Source organism: Juglans regia, chromosome 10 (assembly GCF_001411555.2).
Source record: "Juglans regia cultivar Chandler chromosome 10, Walnut 2.0, whole genome shotgun sequence".
NCBI lineage: Eukaryota > Viridiplantae > Streptophyta > Magnoliopsida > Fagales > Juglandaceae > Juglans > Juglans regia.
Genome location: NC_049910.1, coordinates 6,307,894 through 6,332,399, shown reverse-complemented (window position 1 = coordinate 6,332,399; position 24,506 = coordinate 6,307,894). Strand labels below are relative to the sequence as shown.

The window sequence follows — 24,506 nt, the reverse complement described above, 5'->3', positions numbered from 1 at the left end:
GAAGGTAAAAGACTTGTGACATGAGTGAATTTGCAATCTTTTGTAAAACATTTTGTTAGTAATTAGCAAATGAGATAAAAAGATAAGCTTAAATGACTTCTATCTTCATCTTCATCTTCCTTTTCCTCTTCATCTCGCTTTGTGCTAGAGATATGTTGCATTCATATATTTCCTGGGACTGAAATTCCATATAATGTTGTGTCGGAACATGATCACTGATACAACAAAATTGGCTTTCTTTTGCCCAAAAAAAGTTGCAAATCCCCATCTGACCCCCTACCAAAGGCCCTAAAGCGTGCACCTTTCATCCCCCGTTTGCCTCCAGAACATGCTGCTGACGAACCCATGGTCATGCCCCAGTCCAGTCCCTGGCTCGAACCCTTGCACCCCTGCATCCATATTGGCTCCCCCCCATCTCGAGTCATGCACAAATACCTTATTGTTCTCAGACCCGCACCCGAGTAACCCACCATCTCTTCACACGGATAACCCTACAAAGCTTCAATTGTTCATGCGCCCCTTGTATGTGCGAATTACAAGTGACTCGTTGATCTTCCAAAGCTTCAAACACCCGTCAGCGCCTACAAACACGATTCTATGGGCGTCGAGAAATCAGACGTACGTTACGGTTCTACCGTGCCCATTGAACACCACAATTGGATCCACTAGTTTTCTTATATTGTTAGGAACCCTAGGTTGGAATTGAAGTGATGAAGTCGAAGTGGGAAGGGGTTCTGAGTTCAATAGGTCGAAGTGAAAAGGTTTGAAGTCTTCTAAACTGGGAACAACGTCGTTGAAGATGGAAGAAATTCAAGAATAAGTTAGGGACTCAAAGCTCACCGTTTTGGGAGTGGAGAACTGCTGTCGTTTAGCCTTTTTTAATTAAGCAATTGTCGTTTATTTCATAAGTAAAAAATGCAACGTTTGGAGAGCTGTCACAAATGGTGCACTTTAGTTACTATTATTTACAGTCCTGCTTTGTGTGTAATTTTATCAAAGGGGCAAGAGTTAGTTACGAAAAATAGGGATATAAAGAGAATGGGAGATGAGAAAAGGGATATAGAATCTTCTTGTATCTGAAAACAATACAATTTCCCCTTGAGGAGTTTTATTAAGCACCTGCTTTGCACCCATTCCTTTGTATCTTACAACGTTTGGTTACTTGTTCCTTTACCATTTTATATCACAAACAGACTGTAGTGTATCTACTGGGAAGGTTCTTAACAACTAGTATTAAGAGCAATCGATCCTTATGGTTGAAAACACAGGGCCTGCCAACAACAAGATGGCATGCAACGTCAGGTGGATGGCTTAGTTGCAGATTACCAACAGATCCGGGGGACGATGGATCACATAGATGAGCGCCTAGACCATCTTACAGATCTGGTAACAACCCTTGTCACCAACCAAAATACCAATAAAGACCTGCAAGTTCCACAAGAGAATAATCAGTTTCAACAAAGGGATGCAATACCAAGGGGGTTCGTTTAGATTTTCCCCATTTCGATAGAGATAATCCATCGGGGTGGATATTCAAAGCTACAAAATACTTTGAATTTCACCAATTACCACATGCCCAACATTTGTTAATGGCCTCTTATTACATGGAGGGGGAGGCCATTGTATGGTACCAAGACGTTATAGACTTAGGACAGTTTAATAATTGGGATACCTTGATTCGCGCGATGTTGGTTTACTTAGGACCAACATCTTACGATGACCCGATGGAGACCTTTACTCAGCTTAAACAAACAACAACGGTAGCAGCTTATAAGGTCCAATTTGAAGGCCTCTCTCATAGGTTGAGGGGCCTTCCCAACCATCACAAACTAAGTTGCTTTCTAAGTGGTCTCAAAGATGAAATCCGCTTGCCAATACGTATGTTTAATCCCCTTACCTTAAATGCAGCTTTTGGGTTAGCTCGAATTCAAGAGGAATACTTAACCAGTTCCAAGAAATCATTTAGATGCTTTCCTGATAAGGGGGGAAGCCCAGCAGGAGGTCTTTTAATAATTATGGTTCAGGTGGGGATGGAAACACTAGGGTACAGAAATACAATCCACCTACTAAGAAGATTTCATCTATTTCTATGGATGAAAAGAGGAGGAGGGGCCTATGTTTCCATTGTGAAGAAAAATAGAACCCAAACCATATTTGTAAAAACCCTCGGATATATTTGTTACAAGGGTATGATGGGGTTGAAGAAGGTGGGGACGAAGAAGATATAACGAAGGATTTGGCCAAGGAAGGAGAGGCACTAGTTCAACAGGTGAATCTAGAACCCGAGATTCCGCTTAATGCCCTCACGGGGACACCTAGTGCTAAAACAATGAGGCTAGGTGGGACAATTGGAAGGGAGCAAGTGGGTGATTCTTGTTGACTCTGGGAGCAAGCATAATTTTCTCAACCCTTCAGTTGCTAAAAAAACCAAGCTGACAGTGGATGAGAAGTAAAAGATTGTTGTGAGAATAGCAAGTGGACAACTTATATACAATGAGGAATATTGTACTGCAGTCCATACAAAAATACAAGGTACTTCTTTCAACTCTCATTGTTATGTTTTGTCTCTTGGTGGCTGTGATGTGGTGTTGGGGGTGAAATGGTTGGAAACGCTCGGCCTAATTATGTGGGATTGCACTAATCTCACAATTAGATTTATGTATGGTGGGAGGGGAGTTATGTTAGTGGGGCTGACTTTGAAGGAGTCCACCTTAGAAGAAAGTCACAAGTCATTGTTTAACTCGGTTAACGAGAAGGGTTGCTATTGCATTTGTTGGTAGGGAAAAAGGAGAAAAATTCTGGTTGTTAGGGGGAAAAGGTGCAGAAATTGCTTATGAAATCTCAAGGGGTCTTTGAAACTCCAAAGGGGTTGCCTCCCTCACGTGCACATGATCACAAAATCACCCTCAAGGAAGGCACTAAGCCAATTACAGCACAACCCTATCGATATCCTCATTACCAAAAGGAGGAAATCAAGAAAATTGTGGCTGAATTATTGGAATCTGGGGTCGTACAGCCTAGTTCCAACCCCTTTTCATCCTCGGTGTTGTTAGTATGAAAATCAAATGGGAGTTAGAGGATGTGAGTCGACTATAGGGCACTTAATAAGGAAACCATGAAAGATAAGTTTTCGATTCCAGTTATTGATGAATTATTAGACGAGTTGCATGGGTCAGCTGTGTTTTCCAAGTTGGATCTAAGATCCGAATACCACAAAATTCGGGTACTTCCTGAAGATGTGGAGAAAACGACCTTTAGGACTCAATGGACACTATGAATTCCTCGTGATGCCCTTCGGGTTAACAAACACACTGCCAACCTTCCAATGGTTAATGAACGATGTGTTTCGGCCTTATTTGAAAATATTTTTTCTAGTATTCTTCGATGATATACTAGTTTACAACAATGGTTGAGTTGAGCATTTGGGGCATTTGGAGAAGGTTTTGCAGGTGTTACACGAGTATGAGTTGTATGCTAAGTTATCAAAATGTCAATTTGGAGTGGCTGAAATAGATTATTTGGGTCATGTGATTAGTGAGAAGGGTGTGGAAGCCGATGCAAAGAAAGTTACAGCTATGCAAGAATGGCCCAAACTAGTTAATGTGAAGTCTTTAAGGGGATTTTTGGGGTTGACAGGCTACTACCCTAAATTCATCGAGGGTTACAGAGTCATTGCAACTCCCCTTACTAATTTACTCAAGAAAAATATTTTTTTGTGTACACCCGAGGCTATGGAAACTTGTAATAGTCTGAAATTGGTTGTTACACAGCCACCCGTGCTACAACTTCTAGATTTTTCACAGCTATTCACTATTGAGTGTGACGCTAGTGGGCGGGGGATGGGGGGTAGTGTTATGCAAGCTGGACATTCATTAGCATTCATGAGTAAGGCTCTAAAAGGAAAGACATTCCTTCTCTCAATTTATGAGAATGAGCTTTTAGTCTTGGTAACAACTGTGAGGAAGTGGAGGCCTTATTTGTTAGGCTAATCTATTATTGTAAAATCCGACCAACAGGCATTAAAATTTCTGTTGGAACAAAGAGTTGGGACTGCAGCCCAACAAAAGTGGATCACTAAATTGATGGGGTATGACTTCACTATTACTTATAAACAGGGAAAGAAGAATGTAGGGGCAGATGCCCTATCACGGGTGGAGGATCAGGGTGCGAGCTGTGAGGCAGTTTAGCCATGATTTCGTTCCCTATGGCTGATTAGGTGGAGGAATTAAGGGCCAACTATGAGAATTATATTGAAATGCAAGAATTGGTGAAGAAATTGCAGCAAAATAGCAACCCTTTGAAGGGATATCAATTGCAGCAGGGGTTAGTACTAAAAAAAGGGAGGATTGTGGTTGTGGCTGAGTCTCCTTTTAAAAATAAGGTGTTGCAATATATACATGACAATCCAATAGCGGGGCACTCGGGGTACTTGAAAACGTATCAAAGAGACAAAAGGGATTTTTTTTGGAATGGCATGAAAAAAGACATCAAGAAGGTGGTCTGGGAGTGTGTTGTTTGCCAAGCTGTGAAGTATGAAACTTTCCCCCCTGCAGGCCTCTAGCAGCCCTTGCCAATTCCAAAGTAAGCATGGGCGGACATTTCGATGGATTTTATTGAAGGGTTGCCTACGTCCCAGGGGTTTAATGTTATCTTGGTTGTAGTCAACTGATTCACTAAGTTTGGTTACTTTATTCCGCTATCTCATCCCTATACAGCTGCAACAGTGGCCAATCTATTCCTAAACCATATATTTAAGTTGCATGGTCTACCAAGGATTATTGTCACGAATAGGGACCCAATCTTTGTGATTTCATTTTGGAGGGCTTTCTTTTCACTGTAGGGATATGCCCTAAGTCACAGTTCAACTTATCACCCTCAATCTGATGGATAGACTAGGGCCTTAAACAAATGTCTGGAAAGCTATTTAAGGTGTTATGCATGAGTGAAACCCCAGAGGTGGGTGCAATGGTTAGCGTTTGCGGAGTGTTGGTACAATATGTCATACCACACCTCTACAAAAAGGACCTCATTTAAGGCCCTGTATAGTTATGCACCCCCCCTTAACTGCTAGCCTATAGTCTGGGAGTATCAGCAAACAACCAGGTTGACCAGACACTACAGACCCGAGACAGTGTGCTTCAAGTGCTCAAGGAAAACCTAGATCATGCAAGAAACAGAATGAAAGTGCAAGCAGATAAAAGGAGAACTGAAATTGAAAGGCACTTTGAGATTGAGGACTGGGTTTACCTGAGGCTATAACCTTATCGTCAGAAATCCGTGGCCAACCACAGGAACATGAAGCTTGCTTCTCGATTTTATGGTCCCTTCAAAGTTTTACAGAGGATTGGAGAGATTGCTTACCTTTTGGATCTGTCGAAGACCTCCAAGCTCCACCACACCTTTCATGTGTCCTACCTCAAGAAGAAGGTTGGAGCTCAGATCCAACCCCTAGCCACTCTTCCTCCAGTAGATGCACACAACGAGGTCTAACTAGAGCCCGAAGCTGTCATTGACCGTCGCATGAAACGTTAAGGGAATCGGGCCATTACCGAAGTTCTAGTCAAGTGGGTGGGTGCATCTGAAGAGAACAACACTTGAGAGAAATTGTGGGAGTTGCAGCACCTTAACCCGCACCTTGTGGGCAAGGTGCTGTGAAGAGGGAGGCAACTGTTAGAAACCCTAGGTTGGAACTGAAGTGATGAAGTTGAAGTGGGAAGGGGTTCTAAGTTCAACAGGTCGAAGTAAAAAGGTTTGAAGTCTTCTAGACTGGGAACAACGTCGTTGCAGATTGAAGAAATGCAAGAATAAGTTGGAGACTCAAAGCTCACCATTTTGGGAGTGGAGAGCTGCTGTCGTTTAGCCTTTTTTAATTAAGCAACTGTCGTTTATTTCATAAGTGCAAAATGCAACGTTTGAGGAGTTGTCTCAAACGGTGCACTTTAGTTACTGTTATTTCCATTCCTGCTTTGTGTGTAAGTTTATCAAATGGGTAAGAGTTAGTTATGGAAAAGAGGGATATAGGAGAGAATGGGAGATGAGAAAATGGGTCTAGAATCTTCTTGTATCTAGAAACAATTTGGAGGAAGGGACACCTCAAATGTTCCCAACGTGATAATACAATTTCCCCTTGAGGATCTTAATCAAACACCTTTTTTGCATTCATTTCCTTGTAGCTTACAGTATTTGGCTACTTGTTCCTTCATCATTTTACATCACAAGTAGACTGTAGTAGGAAGGTTCTTAACATATATTATACCCATAAGCCTTCTGGTCAGCACATCCAACGGCGACTAAGGCTCTGCCGGCAGGGTTAAACTCGACCCAACAGACGAGACTGCGCCCCACGTCAGGCTACACAGTGGCCACGCTTCTCCCACCTTCGCAACATGGATCCCACACTGCATGGTCCCGTCATCAGACCCGGATGCCCCTAGAACTGGATCCCAATGTGAGTAGTCCATGCTCCAGACTCAGCGCCCCCCATGCTCGTCATGCTCGAAAATGGGTGTTCTTCTCTAGAGGTTGTACTCCATGACGACCCCGTCGTAGTCTCTTGAACCCAAGACATGCTCACCCAAGCTGGGTTTCCACCTAAGGCTGTTGTTGCGCTTTGCCGGAGTGAAGATGTAATAGTTGCATGCAATGGCATGGTCTAACAAAGTTGCGGTATTATTACTTTGCTCGCCATTGCTACTTTCATGTGGCAGCAAAGAGCTTAAACTGTAAATTCTTATCTTTCTTGCAGTTCCACATGTGGCTACAAAGCTATCAGACGGGTCAAATCCGATTATTCCGAGGGTGTCCGACGCGGCACAGACCGCTGTGCTTGAAGAAACAATAGTGTAGAGATTGAAGTCTCATTCACACCTAGCTCCTGTTACTTCTTGTTCTTTGTCTTCCTTTGTGGTTTATTTTTCTCCTTTTCTTCCCTAGGTTAGCTCTTCTTGGCTCGGATGAAGGAATTTCGTGGAGGAGTTTTTCATTTCCCATTCATATGAAGTGACGATGTTATTGGAGGTTTTGGCCCAGATGGAAGCTCTCTCATTGCTTTATAAATGATTCGGATAAGAAGGGCAGGAGGCTTAGAACCTCTCTCTCTCTCTCTCTCTGTTTTTTTTTTAGGCCGAACTGTTTTGCTACTCGTTAGGTGTAAAGGTTGCATCCGGGCAAGTAATAAAGTTTTAAAAATACTTGAATTTTTTTTATAATTTTAGGTTGGTTTGAGTAATGAGTAATGAAATAATCTCAGATATTCTGTAAAAATTAGTAAAAAATTAATAAAAAAAATAATGATAGAATATTAAATAATAATAAAAAATATGTGAAAAGTAATAATAAAATACTAAATAATAGTAGAGTATTATGAGAATACTGTACTATCCAAACTAGCTAAATCTTCAACGTTACTTATGTATCTAATCATTATAATTTTTATAAACTTTAGAACAAAATACAAAAATCAATACAACTATTTTAAACTTCAAAACAAATAATATGAAAAAATTATATTCAAATTATTTTTAACTTTATAATATTTTTATTCAATATTTTCTCTCTCATTTCTCAATACCCAATAAAATATTTTAGCTCATATCATTTCACAATTATTTATAAACTATTTCACTAATATTCACAAAATTTTGAGATACAGAAATGGATTTGGATACAAAAACCTATCTCATCTCATCTATCTCATCATTATAATTTTTTCAAATTTTTATAAAAAAATATAATAAATAATTTAACTTTTTTAAATCTCAAATATAAAAATAATAACAAAAAATTATATTTAACAATATTTTATTTAATTTTTAACAAAACACCTCATCTGAACTCTCAATCCAAAACCACCACAAATGAGTCCTAAATGAAGTATTCATCCTATATAAATTAGGAAACTATACTGTATATAGGCATTGGTAAGTAAAGCTAATGACTTATATGAGACAAACACTGATTAGATTGTAGGTAAATTATGTATTTCTTTTTCTCTATTAGTGCCCAAAATCAATTTTGATAATTTTATTTCCCACGTGAAATGGGTTATTTATGATATGTCAAATGTATGGACCCCGAAAAGATCATTTCGAATTCGATCTGTACTCCGCACGTTATCGGATGTATTAAATGCACATGAATATTCATGAAAATCTCCAAAAAGCAAAACAGGAGTGCTGTGTCGGTCGTTTTTGTGCGGAATGGTGTGGTTATTAGGAAGTTGTCTCGTATGGCTTACGTGGTCTAAGCCAAGCCTTTTGTTCCCTCAACTTTCTCCAACTTCTCTTTTAAGACCTAATTGTTCAAAGTTTTTTTTTAGAAATAATATTATTCATCATCTTAATTTTTATCATTTTATAATATGACATTAGATGATTAAAATTATTTATTATAATATTATTCATCATCTTAATTATTTGCTTAATTAGACTATTGAGTGCTTTATTGCATTTTGAGTACTCTATTTCTGTTCCTTCTCTTATCTCTCAATTTCTTAGTTTCTACTTTTTAATCATGTGGGCTGCTAAGTTTTTAAAATAACACATGATGGCCATGCATGGGGAAAACATAGTGAATGGAAATGAAAGGCGAGTTATCGACGTGTGCAACAGAAAAAGGGGAAATTGTTAGATATCTTTTGTAGAACTTTTCACATGCAGTCAATTGTTAATGCTAAATTTCAACAAACTGTTTGGCATAAGAACGCTAGTAATGGATTCAACAAAATTATATTTTAGTCAAAATTTAATTAGATTGCATAAAAACTCACTGTAGTAATCCTAGTGGACTCAACAAAGAAACAGTACTTTTAACTTTGATCATTTTCACTAGTCAAAACGGTTAAATCCAAATTGTTGGCCAAATATTATTTTGGCTCTCCCACGTACTATTTGTTTCAAGTGAGTTCACAACTCTAAAAAATTCATCTTCGTCTCGAAAGCACAAAGCGCCAAATCCCTAGCTCAAAACTCCAGAAAATTCCTCTTCGTCTCAAAAGCATCATCTTGTTGGAATGCTTCAAATTCTAGTTCTGATTAGTTGATGCAAATTTTTTCTTTTAAAATCTAATATCAACCTTAGAAAATTAATGTGCACTTTTTTAATAATAAATAAATATTCAAATTACAATTAGAATTAAAATAAATGAAAATGTCAAAATCAATATTTTAATATAATAGTTATAGATTTAGAGAGTGTTATTTGATATTATTAAAAAATGATTAGCTAAATTTATAAAAATAAATTCTCTGCCACACGTTGAATCCACTGCTAATGCTCTCAAGACAGTAGTAGAGCATATTTTCATGCGAAATCATGAAAGTACGTCTGATGAACCCATGTTTTAGCATGCTCGGTCTATCACAAGCTCAAGTCCCTGGCTGAACTAATAGCCAACCAAAAACAAAAGTCCGAATCTACTTAAAGAGGTCCAAACCCAGGAACTATCAATCTGCGAGAAAATGAATTGGACCTAAATATCCTACGTCTGAGCCTTATAATATAACTCGTACACTATCCTTGAAGAACATATTCTAAATCTGATTATAGTACACACACCAAAGAATCTGTTGCCAACTAAAGAGATAGATGAACATAATTCAATCGATGAACATTTCAAACTAACTACACTAGACGTAATCCTTTAAACAAAAAATTGGCCATCATGACTGTTCAGAACATGTCATCCTTAATGCTGGCAAGGAAGAGTCTCAACTCTCTTGCCTTCTTCTCATGTTCAGGTGACACATCAGTTTCTGACTCACTCAAATCAATCACATCAATACCTTGACCATTTGATTGGGTGAATTTGGAAACAGCACGGGGTTGTCTTAGTGGAGAAGGGCTCAAGAGGTCAATCACTTCACTCTTAGTGGTACTCGGACCAACTTGACTCCACGGTATATCATCACTGCACTTAGCACTGCTCATTGGATCAAGCCATGGATGTTGGTTTTCCTGATTAACTTTTGTTGCGGCAGTTTGGTTTCCTGATATCACCACCATAGAGGATGCATCATGAACAGCAGCACTGCTTCCCATATCAATGTCATGTAACAATTTTTGAAGTTTTAGATCAATTTCAGCCAAAGAAGATCCCTTCTCTGATTTCTTTGGCCTGGGTTTTCGAAGCTTTTCTTGATTCCCATGAGCTCTTTTCTCCTCGAATTCCACAATCTTCTCAGGACAAGCACTTCAGACAGATAAAAAGGATAAGAAACAATTTTTGCATTCTTAAAAAGTTAATAGGCAATCAAAAAGGAGATAGATACCATATCTTTATCCTCAATTATTTCTTTTATTCTGGGAGTAGAACTGGATACCCTCTGTATGAGTCAAGAAAAAGCTAGAAAACCTTAAACGGCACTAACCTTTTACCAGAAGTTCATTACATACTGATACAATGGATTTATAATGGTTTTTTCAATGTATTTCCCTCAATCCATGATTTTGAGAAGATATGTTGTTAATCTTAAATATTTGTCTACACTGTGAAAAGTTTGGGAAAAGAAAAAAAAATTCTCCAGATCATAAAAAGACCTAAGTTTTCATTAGAGAGGATCACATGCTTCTTGCAAATAGCATTCTCAGACAAAAAATATCATTCAATGTGCATGCAGCACAAAACCCATCTCTGCTTAGATGCAGCACCATCCAACAAGAATTAAGTCACTACATTATGATGAAACTCATTACCTCTCCACAAGATCTGCTGGCACTACAGAGGTTTTAAGTCCATCTACCTCCTCCCATGAAACCTCATAACAATCTCTTCCTTGAACCTTTCGGTGCTTGATAACTCCAGATAAAGGGCATTTAACTGGTAACTGTTGATGGGGAAATATTGATATTCATAAGAAAGAGATGGCTTTACCATGCAAGTATGTAGGACATGGGCGAACAAAGAGACTACTATCCAATCATAAATTTATCTTGAGACACCCATAAGAGATAGAGAAACGGGACGAACTAGAGTAAAAAGAACAGATGTACCTTGTGTAGCGGAAGCTTCAATCCTAGATTTGATGAAGTTGAACGTAAATTACAAAATCGCCTTAAATTCCTTTCAGCGATCTTTGGAAGGATATACTCATCTAAGCCATGAATCTTGAATAAGCTAACAGCATAAAAACACAAAAGCCAAGAAAGAAAAGAAAGAAGGAAAAAACCACTCTATTTCTCTGAAACCAGGAATTGTTACAAGTAACATGTGTATGTGATTCTTCTTTACCTAAAAAAATCCTATATTTGTTCTGATTTTGTACACATGAGAACTGTGTTATGATGAAGAGTCTCCAACCAAGTGAAATTGCGTGGTTTTCACCAAGATGTGTTCCGATAGTACCACCATGGCCCCTTGATAAGTATGCCGCATCCCCAAATCTCAAGAAATATGGACACAGCTATATGCTTGTCTTTATGAATTTTAAATATTAAACATGTACTAATCTAGGTTATTTACAGAACTGTAACTGTGCCAACGTGTGCCTACATTTATATTTTGATTTAGCCCCCCATTTAATCGATGTTGGGATTGAGGCACTAGCAAGAGATGACAGATATATCCAAACGCCAAAGGCACAAAATAGGTGCAAAATAACTAAACTACTTTTGAAGCCATAAAAATAAATATATAAAACACAATATTCATAACTCGGACTCCTGTTTGATGGATCCCATGTTTACATTTTTAACCCCTCCTCCTATCTCACTTTTTCAAGTATTGAGAATTTTTTGAGAAAGGAACTACTAGTACAGGGGTGGAAAATTCTGATTTTTTTTAATAGGCAACTTCAACAGAGTGTAATGTGTCCTCAAGTAGATAAATTTAGATTTTAAATTTTGTCTTTAAAAAATATTATAACAAACCTATCCATCCAAAACCCAGGCCATACTCAAGCCATACCTTGTATCAGCTGTTAAGAATAAAAATTACTTCTTTTTATTTATGAATGCTTATCCAATTCGTATCTTGGTATGCCCATGTCATATGCATATGGAACAGCAGGCAAAATATTTGTGCGTCCTAATTTTTTAATTAATTTCCTCGCATAAATGTATGACACCCATTATAATCTACAAACAAGTATTGCACAAAAGTGGACACGGGTTCATGTTCTTTTAAGTGTACAGTATGAAAATTCTCAAATAAAAATGTTCAACAAATTGTAGCAATTTTCTTAATAAAGAGAATAGATTTCCAGGATTTGAACAACATTAAACAATTGAAATGGTCTTCAAGATTGTGGCAATAAAAAATATCAAACATCGAGACGTCACTTGAGAATCTTGCTTTGATATAACTAGTACGGCGGCCAAAAACATTGACTCCCATTTAGCCAGTTTACTATTTGTCTAAGACAGCAAATTTCAACATAATGCTTATATAAATCCTTCCATTTAATATATTAGTCAATACGCATATAAGGGATGAATAAACAAGCAAAGGGAACAAATGAAGAACCTGTTTTCTCAGCAGGCCATTCAAAGAACTGAGAACATATCTGCTGAAGTTTAGCACGTTGGAAAGGATATTGAGCAAGAGTCCTACAAAATACATTGCATTCAAAATAAATGGAGTCAAATAACTGAAATTCATTTACTACAAAGCAATTAGAGAGTCAAATAACTAAAACGAATTTTTGTGCTCAATTATCTGTAATTAACAGATGGATAAAAAAAACTAATAGATATAATTGTCTGCAAGATTTTAAGGGAGTCAGAGAGATACGGTTATCTGAAGAAGTTTAACTAATCCTTTCATTATTTCCTGCATCCGGAAAATTATCAAAAGCAACACCCTAGGTGTAGCTTTTAGCTTTTAGCTGGGTCATAACCGGAGCAAAAGAAAGGAAAGACTGAGACTGGTAGTACTAATTGTCTATATCACAAAGGACAGAAGATATCCCAACATAACACATTTCTAAACAGTCTTACATATGCAGCAACTAGCAACAATACCTACAACAAAAGAAATTATGTTTACCTATGCACAGCATCAGAATCTGCCGAGTGGCACTTGGGCTTCAAATATGCATTGATAACTTGCAAGAGTTGATCATCCCTCAGTAAATTATACTCACTGCCTACACGATCATTAAAAATACAATGGCAACAGCAATGTGAATCTTCTATCTCTTTAAACAAAAATAAATGCAGAGCTAGATAGTTTACACACGCATAAATATCCGTGTATGAATGGATGGATGGATATGAAATTGTGTCTACAACTGGGAGATAAAACAAGACTCCCACTTGGAATGATAAGAATACAATAAAAGCATGAGATAAATGTTCAGGACACGTCAACTTCATACAATATTACATAAACACACAACTAAATAAATTGGATGCAACAGTTTTCTTAGTTTTATTTTTCACTTTTTTTTTCGGAAAAAACGAATAAATTATAGGAATCTCCAAGAATTGCATCTTAAATTCTACGTTTTATCATATTAATTACATCAAATTAGATTAATTACATAAACAACAATAGTCTACCTGCATACTTTCTCTCTTTAGAGAGATGAAGGGACCCTCAATTATGATTTCTAAGTGCAACAGAAAAAATCCAAAGTTAGTTGGCTTTCCCCCAAATGTGTTGAGGTGCAACAGTTAACTAGACAACTAGGGGTAAAGACCCATTTAGGTGCAGGCCATGAATTCCCACTGCAATGAAGCAATCTCTAAATATTAACTTTTTTTTAATAAGTAAAAGTATATTAATAAAAGAATAGGCAAAGCCATGTTCAGTACAAAGAAGACCCTATACCACGTAAGGCAAAAGATACAAGGAACTCATGAAAATCTTGGCCATTAAAATTAACGGCTATGGCCCAAGTACAAAGAGTTCGAAAAAAGAAAGCTTTTAGTTCCTCCAACGATCTCTCTTTGTCCTCAAATGTCCGTTCATTGCGCTCCTGCCACACGCACAACATGATGCAAATAGGTAGCATTTTCCATACAGTCTTGATCTGTTGATTGCCTCTTAGATATGTCCAACTAGCCAACATAGCCACTACTGTCTCAGGCATGACCCAACCCAAGTCTAGTCTACTAAATACCTCGTTCCATAACCCTCGAGCTACCTCACAATATAGTAGAAGATGGTCCACAGATTCACCCACATTCCTACACATGCAACACCAATCTGCAATAATGAATAATCACTCTTCATTTCCTCAAATTATTCGTTGTAAGGATCTTACCCAAGGAAGTCGTCCACACGAAAAATGTTGCTTTGATAGACGGCTTATGTTTCCAAATCCTTTACCATGGATACTGAGTTGGAGATTCTTGAGAAAGTGACTTATAAAACAATTGAACCGAAAACAGACCTTTCTCTGTTGGAATCCACCACAATGAATCAGCATGCTGGATACTCGGTTTGATTGAATACAGGAGGCCGAAGAAAGTTGCAAAACTGTCAATTTCCCAATCATGTGCCTCCCAGCTAAAGTTGATATTCCACTGAATTTGTTCCCCCACTCTCACCATGACTTCTGCCACCGAAACATCATTGACACTTGCTACCCTGAAAAGAGCAGGAAAAAGATCCTTTCGAGCACCATTGCCACACCAAGTATCATACCAGAATTTGATCCTAGCCCCATCTCCAAGACGATAACTTGTGTGGCAAGAAAAGACCCCCCATCCTCCTCTTATATGTTTCCACAAACCCACTCCATTTGCCCCTCTCACTTCATTGGAACATCATCCTCCCCATAAGCCACCATATTTACTCTCAATCACCAACTTCCATAAAGCTTCTGGTTCTTTATGATATCTCTATAACCATTTTAAAAGTAGCGCCCGATTGAAAGTTCTCAAAGTTCTGATGCCCAAACCACCATTAGAGAGAGGACTACATACCTTCTCCCCACCTGACTAGGTGGAATTTAAACTTCTCGCCTATTCCACCCCACAGGAAATCCTGTTGTAGTTTCTCAATATGAAGTGTCACACTTGCTGGAATAGGGAACAATGACAAAAAAATAGGTTGGTAGGTTAGATAATGCACTCTGGGTAATCCTACCACCTTTCGACAGGTACATTCCCTTCCAGCTTGCTAATCGACACTCTACTTTTTCGATCACTGTATCCCATAAAGAGGCCGCTTAGCGAATGGGAGAAGACATGTCAAAGGAAGTGAGGCAATCTTACACCCCAGAATATTAGCCAACTGTCTTATATGTTGAACTCCTCCTATAGGCATTAACTCTGATTTGTCCAAGTTTACTTTCAACCCTGAGACTGCTTCGAAACAAAGTAGGACGGCCTTCAATACTCGAACCTGGTTATGATCTGCCTCATAGAAAAAAAGAGTGTCATCTGCAAACAATAAATGTGAAATGTTAATAATTCCCCCTCCCGGGGATCCAATCAAGAAACCAATGAAAAACCCATTGGCGACCAGGGTTGAGGTCATTCTACTCAAAGCCTCTATCACATTAACAAAGAGTAGAGGGGACAACATATCCCTTTGTCTTAGACCTCGAGAGCTATTAAAAAAACTTGTTGGATTTCCGTTTATCAAAACTGAAAATTTCACCGTAGATATACACCAACGGATCTATGATCTTCATCTCTCCCCAAAACAACACCTCCCAAGAAGGTCTAGTAGAAAGTCCCAATTAACATGATCATATGCCTTCTACATGTCTAGCTTGCATATAATCCCTGCATTCCAGCTTTCAGTCTACTGTCCAGACATTCATTTGCAATAAGAACCATGTCTAAAATCTGTCTATCCTTTATGAAAGCATTTTGAGGCTTTGAGATTATCTTCCCCACTACCTCACTAAGGCGATTCGCAAGTACCTTGGACAGAATCTTGTATACCCCATTTACTAGACTAATGGATAAGAACTCCTTAATCTCAACAGCCCCAACCTTCTTTGGTATTAAGGCAAGAAAAGTGGCATTTAGGCTTTTCTCAAATTTTCTATCCGAATAAAACTCCTGGAACACCATCATGAGATCATCCTTTAATACCTCCCAACAAGTTTGGAAGAAACCCATAGAGAATCCGTCAGGACCCAGGGCCTTGTCTTTAGCCATTTTCCTCACCACTTCGGAAACCTCGACCTCCTCAAAAGGCCTCTCCAAACGGTTACCATCCATAGGCCCAATAGAATAAAAAACTAGCCCATCAGGCTTGGGCCGCCAACTCTCCTGCTTGGTAAGTAGCTGTTCAAAAAAATCAACTACATGATTATTAATCATCTGCTCATCCTTACAATCTACCTCATCCATCTTCAACATCTCAATGTTGTTGGATCTCCTGTGAGAATTGGCTATCCTGTAGAAAAACTTAGTACTTCGATCACCTTTCTTCAACCATAACGCTCTCGACTTTCGCCACCACAAAATTTCTTCTAATAGAACAATCCTCTCTAAATTTGCATCCAGCACTTACATTTTGGCTATCTCCTCCAGAGTTAAGGACCTAGACTCATGTACCCTTTCTAGCTCATGAATCTCCTTTAACTTACTCTTTTTGTGTTCCTCAATGTCGCCAAAAGACTGTCTATTCCAAAGCTTTAAATCTTGTTTTAAAGCTACCAATTCACCCGCAAACATGAAGCTTGGGGTACCTTGTATCTGATAAGAAGACCACCATTGTCTAACCCTCTCTACAAAACCTTCCGATTTCAGCCACATGTTTTCGAACTTGAACTACCTATGTCTTCTTTGAATCCCGCCACAATTCAACATAATAGGCCAATGGTCCGAACACAGCCGAGGCAATCTTTTTTCCCAAACCTCCGGATAATGACTTTCCCATCCCGGGGAAATTAAGAATCTATCTAATCGAGACCACATCTGATTATTGGCTCACGTACATGAACACCCCGCCATTGGTAAGTCCACTAAATTAAACTCAATGATGCATTCCGAAAAATCTGACATTGCTGAATGCATTCTTCTATTTCCAAAGCACTCACTGCGAAATCTTATAACATTAAAATCTCCACCAAAACACCATGGAAGGTCCCACCAACTGTGTACTCCAGCTAGTTCATCCCACAATAATCTACGATCATTATCTAAATTGGGACCGTAAACACCAGCAAAGACCCACATATAACCATCCGACACACTCCTAAAAGAGCATGCAACCAAAAACAACGCTATAAACTCCTCCCTTTTATCCACCACCCGTTGATCCCACATCACCAACACCTCTCCTGAGGCCTCACTAGCTATCAAATATACTCAATCCACGTATGCACAGCTCCATATACTTTGTACAATTTTTGTAGTAATAACTTTCAACTTCATCTCTTGTAAACAGACGATGTCCGCCTTCCACCCTCGCAACAAGTTTCTTACTTGAAGACGCTTACTAGCCTCATTTAGTCTGCATACATTCTATGATAGTATTTTTGGTCTCATTTGGGATAGGCCAGCCCCTTCCCTTTGGTCCTATCCCTACTAGAGCTACCTTTAGACTTCATGGACCAGGTTAGCCTTCTGAGGTCCCGCTGTTTCTTAGAACCAGCTTTCCTATGTTGTTGGTGACCCGCTTCGATAGCGGTAAGTAGTGCCATGAACTGTTCCTCATAACCTTCACACTTCAGACCCACCATTTCATGTATATCCTTCACCGTGTTAAACACCCAATCTGAAGCACTAGAATGGTTTGGAAACAAACATTTCAAAGGGATAGGGTTCTGCATTCTAAAAACCAGTTGTTCCTCCATATTCTCTTCCCCAAACACAAAACCAAGTTCTCCACCAGTGTCATTTGAAACCTGAATAAGCCTTTGAGAGTTCTCCTCATCTGAAAGAAAAAGATCATCACTGTCCGAGACCTCAGATCCCCCTATTTCGCTGTCTCCCATTACAACCACGTCACTGTGCAACTCAAGGTGGCTCGCCGTACCATCATCCCCTCCCCACACCCCGTCGGCGGTTTCTGTGCACTCCCCAGAGGAGGAAAAGCACTCGGTGGTGGTGGAAGGTCCTCCTCCCTTGCAGTTGACGTTTTCTATGCCTCCTGCAGAATCAATCCACCCTCCACTTGAGCCACCACCTTTGTTGGCATCTTCTGGTGGCGTCGCGAGGACGATTCCGGTAGGTCCACCACCTTCTGTTGGCGGCGGAACACCGGCACCTGCATAGCGGGCCTCCAACCTACTCCCGATTTACCTACCCGAGCCCTCCATTGCCGGGCCTTTTTCTGGAAGTAAGGTTTGGGCCCAGGCCTTTCAGCCCGGCCCTTTGGGTGAGACGCTTGTGAATTAATACAGGCCTGAGCCCATCTCGGCCCATCTCTGTGGCCCATCTCTGTGGCCCATCCCATTACTATCGACTCTAATAAGCCCTTGAGAAAACACTTTTCCTCCCCCAAAACGCCCCGTATCCTCCCATTCCTCATTAGCCCCGACTCACCTCAACACTTTAACCACCTCCCTCTGCAAATTTCCCAATTGATTCTGCACCTCCCTCACCATACAGAGTACCTCCCGCACCTCTCTGACAGCATCATTCTCCCAAAAAAGGCCACTTGAGCCACGATGCCCAGCCCCAACGACAAAGCCATCTGATCTAGTTCTTTGCTCACCCACGACAGAGCCGCCTGTTCCAATTCTCGGCACCCCAAAAGATCCTGCCAGAGCAAGAGCTTCCTTATACAATTTCCTAAAAACCTCTTCCTCCTAATGCCTCCTTTGAACATCACCATCTTGCCTAACTCCGTTTCTATTTGCTTGAGTAACCTCCTTCAACACCTCCCACATTCTTCTCCATCCCCTTTCCTCCTCTTCTTCAGGAATGAGAATGAAGCTTCGACAGCCCCCTTCCCCATACACTGCCACCTCCAAGAATCTACCATGGTTGTTCACACGGCATTGAGCAATAAAACTCCGATAACCCTCCCTTTTTGACGCATAAAAATCCTTACTATTGCCTCTCACACTATCCTCCAAAGCTCTTTGAAGCCATTGTATAGTGCCCAGCCCCAACAGTAACTCCTGCTTGAGCCTCCTACCTCTCTCAGTGATACAGACCAGACCACCTTCTCTCACAACTTAAAAGAGCTTTGATTCAATCACAATCTCCCTTATGTAGCCCATCTTACACCACTATCAACGTTGCTAAGCTCCTAACTAACCACCATCCTCGACGGTAGAAACTATAACTTTTTCACTCTTTTTCGCACTTGTACAGAGAGAAAAAAAAAAATCCTCTAAATATTAATTATGACCTCAAAATAAAAGGGGCCAAGATTAGCTCTGAATAAAGGCATGTGTATTATACAAAGCAATTGTTTATCATGCCAGAATATATCAACTAAAGCATTTGATAAAGGATCTCTCATAGTCATCTCAAAAACCAGTTTTTCTTACAACTTCATCTCAAATCTCAAAGAGCATTATCCTAGATCTCCAATTACTTAATCACAACTAACATCTAACTTAGGCTTAGTTATGCCACATGAATTCTTCGTTTGGAAGATTGACAAAAGTCTCTGAAAATTTGAAAATAGCATTATATAATCATATGCAGGCCAATTATAACGTCCTAAGATAAGGTTTTTGTAATTCACCATTAACATTCATCTCTTGGTCCAGTGAATTCTCCTTGTTATTGCACTTGGAAAGGGTCCCTTGTTTCTTTGAACCTTTTTTCTTCAAAACAAAGGATAGTCCTTCAGATGCAATTTTTTGGAGGACCACTTTGTCTCCAACTGATTTAACAATCTGGCAAGCTGACTCCTAAGGACAATGAAATTTAAGCACAACAGAATAAGCGTTCATTTCAGCTCTAAAGGTGATCTGATAGGAGAATAAAGAAAAATGCAACCCAACAGAAAAAAGAAATGAGTTTATAACTTACAGGACCCAGGCCATAAACGCCTTGAGAGTAGTCACTGCCAAGCATTAGGGCAAGGGTTATCTGAAGATCACAAATATGGAATCACCACGCTTGTTACAACTTACTAGAGAGGGAACCAGACCCATTTATATATACTAACAGAATCTTAGATAAATCGGATATACCAGCAAGCTTCACACGTGTGCACATACATGCATGCATGCACAATTACATATGCGTAGCTCCATGAAGAACACTTCCTAAACAGAAAATTAAGTCTTTCATGTCTTGTAATGCATTAAAACACGAATTATTAGCAGGACATAAAAAGAGCTTCCAACCATATCTTAAAGACGAGCCATTACTGCTTTTCTGCAACATAATGCCACCCTCTTGGCCTTCGCTCAAGGTTGCCCATTAAGATGGCATCACTTAAAAAATAAAGTTAAAGACACCACTACACATTATAGGCACATCTTACTAAATTGCAGATTAGAAAGAATTATCAGAAAGAGGCTTTATTAGCAATATTCACATCTACAAGGAAACTCGACATGTACCAATGAGTTCCTTCCGTATCCAAGCTGCCTCTCTACATCTGCCATTTCATAGCAAATGACATTGCCGCCATCTCCTAATTTATTAGCAAAATGAATTCAAAATTAGTATACAGAAATAACTTACTCCAAAGAGATCAAGAGGCAAGCATGTGTGTATCTACTCACCAAGACAAATATCTCTATACACTGTCCTTGCACCAAATAGGAAGATATCTGAATCCGAAGTGAAACATCCATCCTAGTGGTCATTATGATAATGTTAATGATAACAATGCTCATGAGGTTTTATGATAGAGAATATGGAGGACAATATGAATCTCCAATGTACATCAGATACTCCAAATGAAATTGAGTGCAAAATTTCTACTCACGCATAATGATTCTGAGTTTAATAATGCGCATTGTGCTTCAGCTTCCTCAATCCTAAATTTATAAAAACATAAAAAAAAATATATATATAATATTTAGTCCAGATATTTTTGTTACCAATATAAGATTAGAAGGCCATAAGTACCAAAAACATTCATAGACAACTATCATTTTAAAGGGTCCATTTGTTTCACAGGAGATAACCTTATATAGAATATTTGCCACATTTTTTCCTGTGTTAGATGTGGAACCTGGTCTTTTGTTAGTGCTAAAAAGTTGCATGTGGGGGCCAAAAGTTGACAACTAAAAAATTGTTCAAGTACATGTTTTAAGGAACATACCAAGTTATACGTTAGTCATAACATAAAAGATTACCCATCTAAGCAAGGAATACCAAGCGCCATGCCCAAAACTTTTGCCTCCTTTACCATGCATGAAAACTCAGATCCCATATTTCTTCGTAATGAGGTCAGCTTCTGCAAGTTGCTTTCATTGTGAGTAACCTGCTATCATAAATTCAGTGAAGTTAGTAGGAAATTTTAGAAAAACAAACAAAACAAAAACTTAAACTTGACTACTCCAAACTGTCACCCCACTACCCCAATTAGAATCCTCCAATGAACTGTAAATTGATTTGTTGGTACTCCAATTTAGTGGAATTGTTGTAATGTTTCCCTTGCTGTCTAAATCACCTATGTAGTTATTGCCCATTAGTAGAACAGAAATTGGGTAAAACATGGCATGCGCCCTTGAACAAATTTTACGATGTTGTCACCAACAAACATGATGGTGTTTGGTGGTAGATTGGACCAAGCTGAGGTGAGAGAAAGGTTTTATCAAACGTATTACAGTCATTACTGTTGTGCTATGTGCGGCAATTACGATGAACAGTACGTAATAAGGAGAAAGCAAGAAAAACACATAGATTTAACGTGGTTCAACAGTATGCCTACATCCACAGGAGCGAGGGCTAAATTTTCACTAACTGTCAAAAGTAGGGTTACATCATATGTTTTTATACTAACCCTAGCCGTACAGAGGTATTAGAAAATTCCAATAATACCCTTGTACCCCTCACTCCACTCCGCTTCACTTTCGACATCAGCCTACTTTCTCTGTATACATGTTCCACTCAATATGAGCCACATACTACACAATTACTTATGCCAAAAATCAGTTTCAACTACTTGGTGACACTTGTGCCATTCGGGTCATTCCAATTTTGATTCAGATAGCAGAGCCTATTGGCAATAATTATTTCAGATTGAGGTGCCAATGGAACTAACAATTCAGGTGGGAATTGCAAATAGGGATGTAGATCACAAAGGTAAATTGAAGTTTTCCCATGGGAAAAATGTGGAAAAGAAGGTAAGCAACATAAAGTATTGCATACAGGATTCTCACCTCACTTCCTGAATTTAAGCGGCGTCTGTATGTTGCTAATTTAATAGCAGGAATTGATCCATCTAACAGACAACAAAGATAACTCGGGTATCAGATCTGTGTCAACATACCATGGAAAGAAAAGACATCTTAACTAAATATATTCTCTTTCGATTACTTAGCTAATTAGGAATAGCATGTGTATGCATGTATGTACGAATTAAGAGCTAAAACATATAACACATTACTCTAAAAAACCAATTGCACATTAGTGATAATTTTAAAAAAGGCCAAAAACCCAATCTTCACAAGACTCATATATTAATACCGATATGTACTTTCTTCAGTACATAACAGAATCTAGGAAAAGAAAAACACAATTGATGGGAACTCAGGAAAACAAGAAAAAATTGAAAAAGGAAAAGAAAAAGAGGCATATAAATACCTGTAACGAAAATAAGGCTGCAATTAAGAGCAATGAGAGCTCTGATACGGTGAAACAGACCTTTGAGATAAACCTTCTCCTTCATACAAAAGTGAGATTTACTTGCGTTTTGAAGTTGAACCATCCAGCAGGAGAGGTCTATGCAAACCCTCTTGTTCCTAAACCCCGAGTTCAAATGAAAACACGTATAAAAAATGAAAGGAAAGTAATTGTGGTCTGCTTGGTTTTCGAGAAAAAAAAAATCAGGCAAAAGAAAGTGGATACATACTGAAGATGGTGAAGTGGGAGAGTTTTCTTGCATGATTCCAAGATATCCCACAAGTTCTTCACACCCATATCTACTTTCCCTGAGAGAGAGAGAGAGGGAGGGAGACTCTAGAGCGTTAGAATTTTGAACCCTCGAACTTCATCCGTTAATGGCTCCTTCGGGAAAGGAAGATGGCGGGCAGAGAGAGAGAGAGAGAGAGGGAGGGACTGAATCTCAGACAGGATTTGGGCCATTTGGCCGTTATTCCTTGCTATCGCTTTGGGCTCAAATGTTATAAAAAAATTGAATGGCTATTTATGGGCATAGGCCCAATCGTATCAGCATAGAATTATTGGATTTTCCTTGATTTTTTTCTTTTTTTGAAAGAGGATTTTCCTTGATTTGACTTTACGAGAAGACTACTAATATTTTTCACCCCCTTGTTTCTAAACGTCAAACGAGGTCAAGACTCGAGTGCATGTTTGCCTGTTTGGTTCTTGTTTGGAGAGACAAAGTTGCACCATGTTTTATTTGGAAGAGTAATATTAGTAAACATTTTAATCATTACCATTATTTTTTTTAATCTTTTAATGCGATATTAGATGATTAATAAGTAAATGAAAAATAACAGATCATCTTTCAATCATATTAAGGAATTATAAAAAAATAATATATAGTTAAGAGACTTATGAATATATATTAACATTTCTCTTTCGTCCAAAATATTTTCTAATACTAATCGATAATGATTTCAATAAGTCAGAGTATTAATGAGTTCCTTCGTTGAATGATTCACTAGTTGTGTTTTTGTTAATGCTTAGCGCCTCTCCACAGGTTTAGGAGGACTTCCCGACCGACAAAACTCACCACACATAGCACCTCTATTAGATTTGTAAATCATCTATCATAGTAAATTTTGCCCCTAAACAACTCGTGGACGTAAGTTTTTATACAGAATTACGTAAATCTCTATATCTCTATTTATTTATTTTTATTTACTTATTTATTATTATTTTATAGATGAATGCAAAGAACATTATATCGAAACTCGAATCACGATCATCATGGGCCGGGGATAATTATTTCCTCTATTTTGATATGTTATGTAAATTTAGACATTAATAGTTTTATATAACAATTTATATATATTTTTTTATATATTAAGTAATTAGCGAGATGATTATTAATGTGGAGTGGTTATACAATTAAGTGATCAAGAGCATCAACCACATGAAACAATATTATTAATGCTGCATGCTATTCATATCATCCTATATAGCGTTTTGACCATTGATTGTCCTAAGGAATTAAATTAATGACGAAACTTGGTGTGTGGCATTCAAACTTCTGAAATAAATAAATATATATATACATATATATGCATATATGTATAGGTGTCGTCAAATGTCCAAAGAGCTGAAGTACTACAGCATGCATGCAACGTGTGAAGAGGTGGAAAGAAAAAGAAAAACTGAAAAACACAAATCTACTAGGAGGACACAAGCTGGTCATGAGGCGGCACTTGATCATGATGCGCGTTATATATATATGGTTCTTTTTGCATGTACTTGTCCATAAAAGATCAGGAGTGTGGAATGCTAAGTTATATATGCTTTTACTCATAATGCGCGCATATATATTAATTAGGAGCTATATATATTACAAGAAGCTTATAAGGAAATTC

The 24,506-nt window shown here is 38.5% G+C and overlaps 1 protein-coding gene and 1 pseudogene across 2 annotated transcripts; both read right to left on the bottom strand.

Annotated features, from left to right (window-relative positions):
• Nucleotides 1–212: 212 nt before the first annotated feature.
• On the bottom strand, nt 213–9,337 carry LOC108996758 (annotated as a pseudogene).
• On the bottom strand, nt 9,320–23,090 carry LOC108996824 (single-strand DNA endonuclease 1). Of its 2 annotated transcripts, none has more exons than XM_035694955.1 (14): nt 22,844–23,090; nt 22,576–22,733; nt 22,152–22,213; nt 21,123–21,253; nt 20,750–20,801; nt 20,544–20,616; nt 20,379–20,452; nt 19,840–19,899; nt 19,550–19,718; nt 12,983–13,082; nt 12,461–12,543; nt 10,990–11,090; nt 10,693–10,823; nt 9,320–10,189 (listed from the first exon to the last, which is right to left on the bottom strand). In XM_035694955.1, exons 1-14 carry the CDS (start codon nt 22,909–22,911, stop codon nt 9,670–9,672), a joined length of 1,782 nt encoding a protein of 593 aa, XP_035550848.1. In that variant the 5' UTR covers nt 22,912–23,090; the 3' UTR covers nt 9,320–9,669. The 2 variants fall into 2 exon arrangements, with proteins under 2 accessions (XP_035550848.1, XP_018828397.2); XM_018972852.2 differs by having other exon boundaries at nt 21,123–21,250; nt 22,844–23,068.
• Between the last annotated feature and the right edge of the window lie 1,416 nt (nt 23,091–24,506).